The sequence below is a fragment of the Chelonia mydas genome, chromosome 28 (genome assembly GCF_015237465.2).
Source record: "Chelonia mydas isolate rCheMyd1 chromosome 28, rCheMyd1.pri.v2, whole genome shotgun sequence".
In the NCBI taxonomy this organism is placed as follows: domain Eukaryota; kingdom Metazoa; phylum Chordata; order Testudines; family Cheloniidae; genus Chelonia; species Chelonia mydas.
This window is the reverse complement of record NC_051268.2, coordinates 803901-814387: the sequence shown is the minus strand read 5'-3', so window position 1 is coordinate 814387 and position 10487 is coordinate 803901. Positions and strand designations below refer to the sequence as shown.

General features: G+C 75.7%; 2 protein-coding genes across 2 annotated transcripts in view; one reads left to right on the top strand and one right to left on the bottom strand.

Moving 5' to 3' along the window:
- The window catches only part of LOC122463934 (leucine-rich repeat extensin-like protein 5), a 6080-nt gene extending 661 nt beyond the window's left edge, over positions 1 to 5419 (top strand). Inside the window, exons 2-3 of the mRNA XM_043537072.1 lie at positions 3157 to 3346; positions 4124 to 5419. Of these exons, the coding sequence (XP_043393007.1) occupies positions 3157 to 3346; positions 4124 to 4983 (1050 nt within the window). The 3' untranslated portion in view covers positions 4984 to 5419. The remainder of the gene's footprint in view (positions 1 to 3156; positions 3347 to 4123) is intronic.
- A 249-nt stretch (positions 5420 to 5668) lies between these two features.
- PSMB6 (proteasome 20S subunit beta 6) lies at positions 5669 to 10021 on the bottom strand. The gene is made up of 6 exons (XM_037887645.2): positions 9867 to 10021; positions 8887 to 8954; positions 8126 to 8257; positions 6900 to 7029; positions 5973 to 6117; positions 5669 to 5847 (listed from the first exon to the last, which is right to left on the bottom strand). The coding sequence occupies exons 1-6, from the start codon at positions 9963 to 9965 to the stop codon at positions 5720 to 5722; spliced, it is 702 nt and encodes a 233-aa protein (XP_037743573.1). The 5' UTR covers positions 9966 to 10021; the 3' UTR covers positions 5669 to 5719.
- Between the last annotated feature and the right edge of the window lie 466 nt (positions 10022 to 10487).

Here is a 10487-nt window from a genome sequence, read left to right as displayed (position 1 = left end):
GGCCCTCGCTCCCGACCCACAGCCCCCCGGGACTCCATCCCTGCCCCCGCCCCCCAGCCCTGCCGGTGGCCCTCGCTCCCGACCCACAGCCCCCCGGGACTCCATCCCTGCCCCCGCCCCCCAGCCCTGCCGGGTCCCCTCACTCCCGACCCACAGCCCCCCGGGACCCCATCCCTGCCCCCCGCCCTGCCAGTGCCCCTCACTCCTGACCCACAGCCCCCCGCTCCCCCTGCCAGTGCCCCTCACTCCTGACCCACAGCCCCCCGGGACACCATCCCTGCCCCCCGCCCCCCAGCCCTGCCAGTGCCCCTCACTCCTGACCCACAGCCCCCCGGGACCCCATCCCTGCCCCCCGCCCTCTGCCCTGCCAGTGCCCCTCACTCCTGACCCACAGCCCCCCGCTCCCCCTGCCAGTGCCCCTCACTCCTGACCCACAGCCCCCCGGGACTCCATCCCTGCCCCCGCCCCCCAGCCCTGCCAGTGCCCCTCACTCCTGACCCACAGCCCCCCGGGACTCCATCCCTGCCCCCCGCCCCCTGCCCTGCCAGTGCCCCTCACTCCCGACCCACAGCCCCCCGGGACTCCATCCCTGCCCCCCGCCCCCTGCCCTGCCAGTGCCCCTCACTCCCGACCCACAGCCCCCCGGGACTCCATCCCTGCCCCCCGCCCCCCAGCCCTGCCGGGTCCCCTCACTCCCGACCCACAGCCCCCCGGGACTCCATCCCTGCCCCCCACCCCCTGCCCTGCCAGTGCCCCTCACTCCTGACCCACAGCCCCCCCGCTCCCCCTGCCAGTGCCCCTCACTCCCAATCCACAGCCCCCCGGGACTCCATCCCTGCCCCCCGCCCCCTGCCCTGCCAGTGCCCCTCACTCCTGACCCACAGCCCCCCGGGACTCCATCCATGCCCCCCGCCCCTGCCCTGCCAGTGCCCCTCACTCCCGACCCCCCGCCCCCCGGGACTCCATCCCTGCCCCCCGCCCCCTGCCCTGCCAGTGCCCCTCACTCCCGACCCACAGCCCCCCGGGACTCCATCCCTGCCCCCCGCCCCCTGCCCTGCCAGTGCCCCTCACTCCCGACCCACAGCCCCCCGGGACTCCATCCCCGCCCCCTGCCCCCCAGCCCTGCCGGGTCCCCTCACTCCCGACCCACAGCCCCCCGGGACTCCATCCCTGCCCCCGCCCCCCAGCCCTGCCGGGTCCCCTCACTCCCGACCCACAGCCCCCCGGGACTCCATCCCTGCCCCCCACCCCCTGCCCTGCCAGTGCCCCTCACTCCCGACCCACAGCCCCCCGCTCCCCCTGCCAGTGCCCCTCACTCCCGATCCACAGCCCCCCGGGACTCCATCCCTGCCCCCCGCCCCCTGCCCTGCCAGTGCCCCTCACTCCTGACCCACAGCCCCCCGGGACTCCATCCCTGCCCCCCGCCCCCTGCCCTGCCAGTGCCCCTCACTCCTGACCCACAGCCCCCCGGGACTCCATCCCTGCCCCCCGCCCCCTGCCCTGCCAGTGCCCCTCACTCCCGACCCACAGCCCCCCGGGACTCCATCCCTGCCCCCCGCCCCCTGCCCTGCCAGTGCCCCTCACTCCCGACCCACAGCCCCCCGGGACTCCATCCCCGCCCCCCGCCCCCCAGCCCTGCCGGGTCCCCTCACTCCCGACCCACAGCCCCCCGGGACTCCATCCCCGCCCCCCGCCCCCCAGCCCTGCCGGGTCCCCTCACTCCCGACCCACAGCCCCCCGGGACTCCATCCCTGCCCCCGCCCCCCAGCCCTGCCGGGTCCCCTCACTCCCGACCCACAGCCCCCGGGACTCCATCCCTGCCCCCCACCCCCTGCCCTGCCAGTGCCCCTCACTCCTGACCCACAGCCCCCCGCTCCGCCTGCCAGTGCCCCTCACTCCTGACCCACAGCCCCCCGCTCCCCCTGCCAGTGCCCCTCACTCCCGACCCGCAGCCTCCCAGGACACCATCCCTGCCCCCCGCCCCCCAGCCCTGCCGGGTCCCCTCACTCCCGACCCACAGCCCCCCAGGACACCATCCCTGCCCCCCGCCCCCCAGCCCTGCCGGTGCCCCTCACTCCTGACCCAGAGCCCCCGGGGAGTCCAGCCCTGCCCCCTGCCCCCCCCAGCCCTGCCAGTGCCCTTCACTCCTGACCCACAGCCCCCCAGGACACCATCCCTGCCCCCGCCCCCCAGCCCTGCCGGGTCCCCTCACTCCCGACCCACAGCCCCCCGGGACACCATCCCTGCCCCCTGCCCCCCAGCCCTGCCGGTGCCCCTCACTCCCGACCCACAGCCCCCGGGACTCCATCCCTGCCCCCGCCCCCCAGCCCTGCCGGGTCCCCTCACTCCCGACCCGCAGCCTCCCAGGACACCATCCCTGCCCCCCGCCCCCCAGCCCTGCCGGTGCCCCTCACTCCCGACCCACAGCCCCCCAGGACACCATCCCTGCCCCCAGCCCTGCCGGGTCCCCTCACTCCCGACCCACAGCCCCCCAGGACACCATCCCTGCCCCCCGCCCCCCAGCCCTGCCGGTGCCCCTCACTCCTGACCCAGAGCCCCCGGGGAGTCCAGCCCTGCCCCCTGCCCCCCCCAGTCCTGCCAGTGCCCTTCACTCCTGACCCACAGCCCCCCAGGACACCATCCCTGCCCCCTGCCCCCCAGCCCTGCCAGTGCCCCTCGCTCCTGACCCGCAGCCCCCGGGGACTCCATCCCTGCCCCCCGCCCCCGCCGGTGCCCCTCACTCCTGACCCACAGCCCCCGGGGACTCCATCCCTGCCCCCCACCCCCAAGCCCTGCCGGTGCCCCTCACTCCTGACCCACAGCCCCCGGGGACTCCATCCCTGCCCCCAAGCCCTGCCGGTGCCCCTCACTCCTGACCCACAGCCCCACCGGGGACTCCATCCCTGCCCCCCGCCCCTCAGCCCCCCTGCTCCCCCTGCCGGTGCCCCTCACTCCCGACCCACAGCCCCCCGCTCCCCCTGCCAGTGCCCCTCACTCCCGACCCACAGCCCCCCAGGACACCATCCCTGCCCCCCGCCCCCCAGCCCTGCCAATGCCCCTCACTCCTGCCCCCGCCCCCCAGCCCTGCCGGTGCCCCTCACTCCCGACCCACAGCCCCCCAGGACTCCATCCCTCCCCCTCCCCCAGCGGGGCTAGCCCCTGGGGGGGGCGGGGCGGAGCCAAGGGGGGGCTGGGACCCAGCCAGTCCCAGGCAGCGCCCGGCAGACACGCCCCAGAGCCAGCTGCACCGAGGGGGAAGCTCGGCGGCCGGACACCTCGTGCTGGGGCAGCCCTATAGCCGAGAGCGGGGGGGCCAGCGGGGACCCCCACCTCCAGAGACCTCCAGGTAAGGGGGGGCCACAGGGGTTTAGTGAGGTCAGAGAGGTGATGCTGGGGGGGGGCACAGCACACGTTGTAGGGGGAACCCCGAGGGAAGAAGGGTGCAGCGGGGGGCCCTGGGCAAAGAGCCCAGGGAGGGGGGAGAACCAGGGGGTCCTGGAGCTGGGGGGGGGCACTTGGGGAGGGTGCGAAAGTTTGAGCCCCAAATAGTTCAGGGCGGGGGGGGTCCCAGCCGTGGGGTGCAGCTTGCGGAGGTCTGGGGGGTGCAGTGGGTCTGTGAGGCAGAAGACGGGGCTGTTTGCGGGGGTGGGGGAGTCTGTGCAGTGTCCATGGGGCCTGGCCAGGCCTGGGCCGTGGGGGGCTGGGCCCCACTGATTGGGGGAAGCGCTGGGATCCCAGCCTGGCCATTATCCCCTGAGCTGTCAGGTGTCAGCTCCTGCCTCACTGAGGTGGGGGCTGAGACCCCGGGCCCCCTCTTCAGGGCCCTGCCTGACCCCCTGCTCTGCCCCACAGGCCCCCAGCAGGATGGGGGCGAGGCTCCTGCAGTGCTTCTCCTGGGCCCGGTGCAGGAAAGGGGCCCCCATCCCCTACCCCACCCCCCCAAATCCCCTCCTGCCCCCCACACACCCCTGCAGGGGCCCTCCCCAGATCTGCCCTGCCCCCCCATCTTTCCTGATTCCCCATCCACCCCCTGTCCCCCAACCCCCCGCTCCCCAGACCCGCTCCCTGAGCCCCCCAGGGACCCTGGGCTCAGCTCCCACCCTCCCCTTTCTCTGCCCCCCAGCTTCCCCCAGGGAGGGGGCCCCCGCCGCCCCGTGCCAGCGCCCCGCCCTCCACCAGCAGCGAGCGGGACGCGGGGCCGGGCCGGGCCGGGCCTTCTTCAGCAGCCGGGCGCGAGTCCCCTTCCGCCACCAGCTGGACTCGGCCCCCGCGGCATCGACTGCACCCGCTGACGGGGGGCCGCCCCCCGCGGCATCGACACCGCCCGCCAGCCCCCCGCGGCATCGACACCGCCCGCCAGCCCCCCGCAGCATCGACGCCGCCCGCCAGCCCCCCGCAGCATCGACTGCACCCACTGACGCCTGCCAGCCCCCCACGGCGCCCGCCAGCCCCTCATGGCATCGACTGCACCCACTGACGCCCGCCAGCCCCCCACGGCATCGACTCCACCCGCCAGCCCCCCGCGGCACCCGCCAGCCCCCCGCGGCATCGACTGCACCCGCTGATGCCCGCCAGCCCCCCGCAGCATCGACTGCACCCACCAGCCCCCTGTGGTGCCTGCCAGCCCCCCATGGCAGACTCCACCGGCTGGCACTTGCCAGCCCCCCGCAGCATCGACTCCACCGGCTGACGCCCGCCCACCCCCCACGGCATCAACTCCACCGGCTGACAGTGGACTGGGACCCCCAGCACAAACCAGCCCCGCCCGCGACAGAGAGACGGACCCCTGGACACAGCCCGCGCCTACCGCCAGCCCCCCACGAGGACCCTGCAGCTGACCCCCAGCCCTGCAGAGGACTCTCGGCTGGGGGGCGATATGGGGCTGGACTCAGAGAGGGGGGTGTGGGGTGGCTCCTGCCTGGGGTTTTGTCGGGGGGGGGGGGGGGGGGGAGGGGAGGGGAGATTGCACCAGCACGGCCATAAAGGAGGGTTCAGAACTCAGTGGGGTTTGGTGTCTGACCAGGGGATCCGGGATCAGAACCAGTCGGGTTCCCCCCCGGCGCCAATCCAGCCCCACAGCCCAGCTGGGGGCCTGTCGGGCGGGGCACTGACATGCCCTAGAGGCGCTGGGCAGGGGCCGTGGCTGGCAGGCGAGATCCTGGCGCCCAGCCCAGCCGGCACACAGAGCCGGCCCAGGCGGGGGAAGGGAGGCCGGGGGGTGGGGCAGCAGCTCCCTGCGTTACCCCCGCAGGGCCAGGGCGGAGCCCGCGGCTGAATCCCCCCCCCGGCCCCCATTTGCTCAGCCCAGCTCCCTGCCCCCCAGCCCTGCCCCCCAGCACAGGGGCTGGGAAAGAGCCGACAGATACAGGGTGCAGGCAGAAACGGGGCATGGCCTGCCCCAGAGGAACCCAGGAGTCCCGGCTCCCTGCCCCCCCTGCTCTAACCCCCAGCCCCCACTGCCCCCCAGAGCCAGAGTGAGAACCGAGGGGTCCTGGCTCCCAGCCCCCCCTGCTCTGACCCACCAGCCCCCACTGCCCTCCCGGAGCCAGGGAGAGAACCCAGGCGTCCTGGCTCCCAGCCCCCCCTGCTCTCACCCACCAGCCCCTGCTCCCCTCCCGGAGCCGGGGCGAGAACCCAGGCGTCCGGCTGGAATGACAGAGGCCGGGCGCGGGGTGCGATAGTTTATTGCGTCCGTCGCCCGGTGCGGGGGGCGCCCCCCTCAGGCGGTGGCGAAGCGCGGCAGCTGGTTCCCCAGGAGGACCTTCCGCTCCACGCCCTGCTCCGTGATGGCGGCCAGCCGGATCACCCCGCCGCTGGAGCCGTCCCGCTCCATGGCCAGCGCCAGCGCTGCAAGGGGAGGGGAGAGCAGAGCGCCGTCAGCGGGGAGGGGCGCGCCCGGACTCCTGGGTCCCCCCTCCGCCCGCCCGGGCCCCCGCGTCCCAGCGGCTGGGCGGGGCGGGGGCAGGACGTACCGTTGGCCGTGAAGCTCAGACATTCCTCCTGGCTCATGCCCGGCTTGTAGGAGGCGTCGACGAAGCCGTAGACGTAGGAGCTGCCCGAGCCGCCCACCGAGAAGGGCTGACGGACCATCATCCCGCCCATGGGCACCGAGAACACCTGGGGAGAGAGCCAGCGAGCACCTCTGGGGGGCGGCGGGTGACCCGGGGCCCTTCGCCGAGACGCGCCCAGCTCTGGGGTGGGGCGGCGGGTGACCCGGGGCCCCTCGCCGAGACGCGCCCAGCTCTGGGGCGGGGCGGTGGGTGACCCGGGGGCCCCTCGCCGCGCCCAGCTCTGGGGCAGGGCGGCAGGTGACCCGGGGGCCCCTCGCCCGGCGCCGAGACGCGCCCAGCTCTGGGGCGGGGCGGCGGGTGACACAGGGCCCCCCGCCGAGACGCGCCCAGCTCTGGGGTGGGGCGGCGGGTGACACGGGGATCCTCGCCCGGCGCTGAGACGTGCCTAGCTCTGGGGCGGGGCGGCGGGTGACCCGGGGGCCCCTCGCCGCGCCCAGCTCTGGGGCGGGGCGGCGGGTGACCCGGGGCACCTTGCCTGGCACCGAGATGCGCCTAGCTCTGGGGCGGGGCCGCGGGTGACACGGGGACCCTCGCCGAGACGCGCCCAGCTCTGGGGCGGGGCGGCGGGTGACTCGGGGGCCCCTCGCCCGGCGGGCGGCTGTGTCAGACGCGGCACAGGGCTCTGGGACAGGAAGTGAAGGACCCCGTATCTCAGGGACACTCCATGGGGGCAGAGATTGGAGGATGCAGAACGGAAGGGACATGGGGCCCAGGTGCCGGCCCTGCCTGCCAGGGGAGACCCCCTAGCGTCGCCGGGAGCACTGGGGCAGCCCTGGCTCCGCAGCGCCCCCCGTGGCCGGGCCCCGGGACCCCGCCCGCCGGGCTCACCTGCCCCCCCTTGCGCCTGTCCCAGCCGGCGACGATGACGCTGGCCATGAGGTCCTCGCGGTAGCGGTAACACATCTCCTTGAAGAGGCTGGCGGCCGTGTGCACCAGGGGCGGCTCGTCCAGCTCGATGCTGCGGGGCAGGGAACCGCCGTCAGGGGCCTGGCGGGCTCCGGGGGGGGGAACGGGGCGCGGGCCTGTCCCCTCCAGGGGGTGTGGGGGGCCTGGCGGGCTCCGGGGGGCGGGGAATGGGGCACAGGGCCTGTCCCCTCCAGGGGGTGTGGGGGGCCTGGCGGGCTCCGGGGAGGGGAACGGGGCGCGGGCCTGTCTCCTCCAGGGGGTGTGGGGGGCCTGGCGGGCTCTGGGGGGCGGGGAATGGGGCACAGGGCCTGTCCCCTCTAGGGGCTACCGACTCCCACTGGCCGCAGGGGGGCCTGGCAGGCTCAGGGGGGCGGGGCCGATACCCGTGGAAGCCCAGCTGATAGGCCACAGCATCAGCGATGGTGGGCGGGGAATGGACCTGGGGCTGAGGGGCGGGGCCAGGGACCCAGGGGGCGGGGCTGGGCAGGCAGGGGGCGGGGCCGGTACCTGTGGAAGCCCAGCTGATAGGCCACAGCATCAGCGATGATGGGCAGGGAATGGACCTGGGGCTGAGGGGTGGGGCCAGGGACCCAGGGGGCGGGGCCGGGGAGGCAGGGGGCGGGGCCGGTACCTGTGGAAGCCCAGCTGATAGGCCACGGCGTCGGCGATGGTGGGCGGGGAACGGACCTGGGGCTGAGGGGCAGGGCCAGGGACCCAGGGGGCGGGGCCGGGCAGGCAGGGGGCGGGGCCGGTACCTGTGGAAGCCCAGCTGATAGGCCACGGCATGGGCGATGCTGGGCGGGGAAGGGACCTGGGGCTGAGGGGCGGGGCCAGGGACCCAGGGGGCGGGGCCGGGGAGGCAGGGGGCGGGGCCGGTACCTGTGGAAGCCCAGCTGATAGGCCACGGCGTCGGCGATGGTGGGCGGGGAACGGACCTGGGGCTGAGGGGCAGGGCCAGGGACCCAGGGGGCGGGGCCGGGCAGGCAGGGGGCGGGGCCGGGCAGGCAGGGGGCGGGGCCGGTACCTGTGGAAGCCCAGCTGATAGGCCACGGCATGGGCGATGCTGGGCGGGGAAGGGACCTGGGGCTGAGGGGCGGGGCCAGGGACCCAGGGGGCGGGGCCGGGGAGGCAGGGGGCGGGGCCGGTACCTGTGGAAGCCCAGCTGATAGGCCACGGCGTCGGCGATGGCCTGGGTGTCGGCGGCGGAGCCGGAGCGGCAGCAGAAGATGCGGTCGTGGATCGGCGTCAGTTTGTCCGTCACCCGATTGGCCACGTAGGAGCTGCGGGAGGCGGAGCCGGATCATCCCCCGCCCCCCCGAGCCCCGCCCCCTGGGGACCCTACCCTGACTCATCCCCCACCCCCTTGAGCCCTGCCCCCTGGGGACCCTATCCTGACCCGTCCCCCGCCTCCCCCCCGCCCCTAACCCATCCCCCACCCCCCTGGGACCCTCCCCTAACCCATCCCCTGCCCCCCGGGGACCCGACCCACGCCCCCCCGAGCCCCAGAGACCCCACCCTAACCCATCCCCCGCCCCCCGGGGACCCTACCCTAACCCATCCCCCGCCCCCCCGAGCCCCGAGGACCCTCCCCTAACCCATCCCCTGCCCCCCGGGGACCCGTCCCACGCCCCCCCGAGCCCCAGAGACCCCACCCTAACCCTTCCCCGCCCCCCGGGGCCCCTAAGGTCACGAAGCCCCCGCGGACAGGGAGCTCGATCCAGCCGGCGACGGGAGCTCGCCCGCCCCTCGGACGCGGGCCCCACAATAAGAGCCCGGGGGGCCGGGGAGACCCCTTGCGAGAACCAGGGGCCGGTCCGGGCCTGAGACCGACACGAACCCATCGACGGGGGGGTGGGCGGGGGGGCTGCTGACCAGCCCCCCCCCCAACCAGGCCCCCCGCCCCGCTCACCCCGTGGTGGTCCGGGAGTCGGCGCCGATCACGACCCCCCCGTCGAACTCCACGGCGATGATGGTCGTCTGGGGGGAGAAGGGGGGGTGAGTCCGGCCCCCCCCGGCCCCTGGGGGCCAGACAGCCCCGGGGGGGGCCTTGAGTCCTCCTGGGACCCCCCCACCCCTCCCAGGACCCCCCCTCGCCCCACAACCCCCCCGCACCTCCCACCCCCTCTGCCCCCCTGTCCCCACCCCTCCAACCCCCCCCCGGGACCCCCCTCTGTCCCCCCAGACACCCCCCAAACACCCCCGCCCCTCCGTCCCCGCCCCTAACCCCCCGGGACCCCTCCTCGCCCCTCCCACCCCCCTGTCCCCGCCCCCCACCCCTCCCAGGCCCCCTCCTCTCCCCAGAACCCCCCCCCGCACCTCCCACCCCCTCTGCCCCCTTGTCCCCACCCCTCCAAACCCCCCCCGGAACCCCCCTCTGTCCCCCCAGACACCCCTGCCCCTCCGTCCCCGCCCCTAACCCCCCCGGGACCCCTCCTCGCCCCTCCCACCCCCCCTGTCCCCGCCCCCCCCCTCTGCCCCCCAACCCTCCCTGCCCCTAACCCCCCCCGGGACCGCCCCCGCCCCCCACCCCTCCCAGGCCCCCTCCTCTCCCCAGAGCCCCCCCGCACCTCCCACCCCCTCTGCCCCCCTGTCCCCACCCCTCCAACCCCCCCCCGGGACCCCCCTCTGTCCCCCCAGACAGCCCCCAAACACCCCCGCCCCTCCGTCCCCGCCCCTAACCCCCCGGGACCCCTCCTCGCCCCTCCCACCCCCTCTGCCCCCCTGTCCCCACCCCTCCAAACCCCCCCCCCCCGACGACCCCCCTCTGTCCCCCCAGACACCCCCCAAACACCCCCGCCCCTACCCCCCTCTGCCCCCCAAACCTCCCTGCCCCTAACCCCCCCGGGACCGCCCCCGCCCCTCTGCCCCCCCGGGACCCCCCCCGCTCACCCCGGTGCTCAGGGGCCGCCCCGCCCAGTCCGGGAACCGCCCCGCGGGCCCGACCCCGACCCCGGCCCCGGCCACCGCCAGCGCCGCCGCCGCCGCCATGTTCCCCGGCACCGCGCGACACTGTCGCAAAACCGGCCCCCGCGCGCGACGGGGGGATGGCGAAGCGGTTTTACGACACTTCCCACTTTCCCGACCCCCCCACCCGCGCGGCCTCGCTTTACGGCAGCGCGAGACGGCGCTTTTTTCTCCGGGCGGGGAAAGGGGAGGACGGCGACGCTTTACGGCAACGCGCAGCCCTCGCGGCTTTGCCGCTTTACGGCGGGCTGGGGCATTCCGCCTTCGCCCCGTCTTTCCGACACCCGGCCCTCTGCTTTACAGCACCGAGGCGGCGTTTACGACACATGAGGCGGTGCTGCTTTACGGCGGTGGGGCCGCCAGGCTCCGGCGTTGCTTTACGGCAGCGGGTCCGATTCCCCCTTGCGACGCCCGCCGGGTCCGTTTTACGGCAGAGCGGCCGCCAAGCGAGCGCCGCGCACCGTTACCTCTGGATGTGACGTCAGCATTTGTGTCCCTGACGTCACCAGGCTAGATCACGCCACGGAGCACGTCTCCGCGGCGTGA

Coding starts and splice junctions, on each gene's coding strand:
- PSMB6 (XM_037887645.2), bottom strand. CDS start 9,965: ATGGCGGCGGCGGCGGCGCTGGCGGTGGCCGGGGCCGGGGTCGGGGTC. Junction 7,030..8,125: donor TATCAGCTGGGCTTCCACAG/GTACCGGCCCCG, acceptor CCTGCCCCGCAG/CATCGAGCTGGACGAGCCGC. Junction 5,848..5,972: donor TCTGAGCTTCACGGCCAACG/GTACGTCCTGCC, acceptor CTCCCCTTGCAG/CGCTGGCGCTGGCCATGGAG.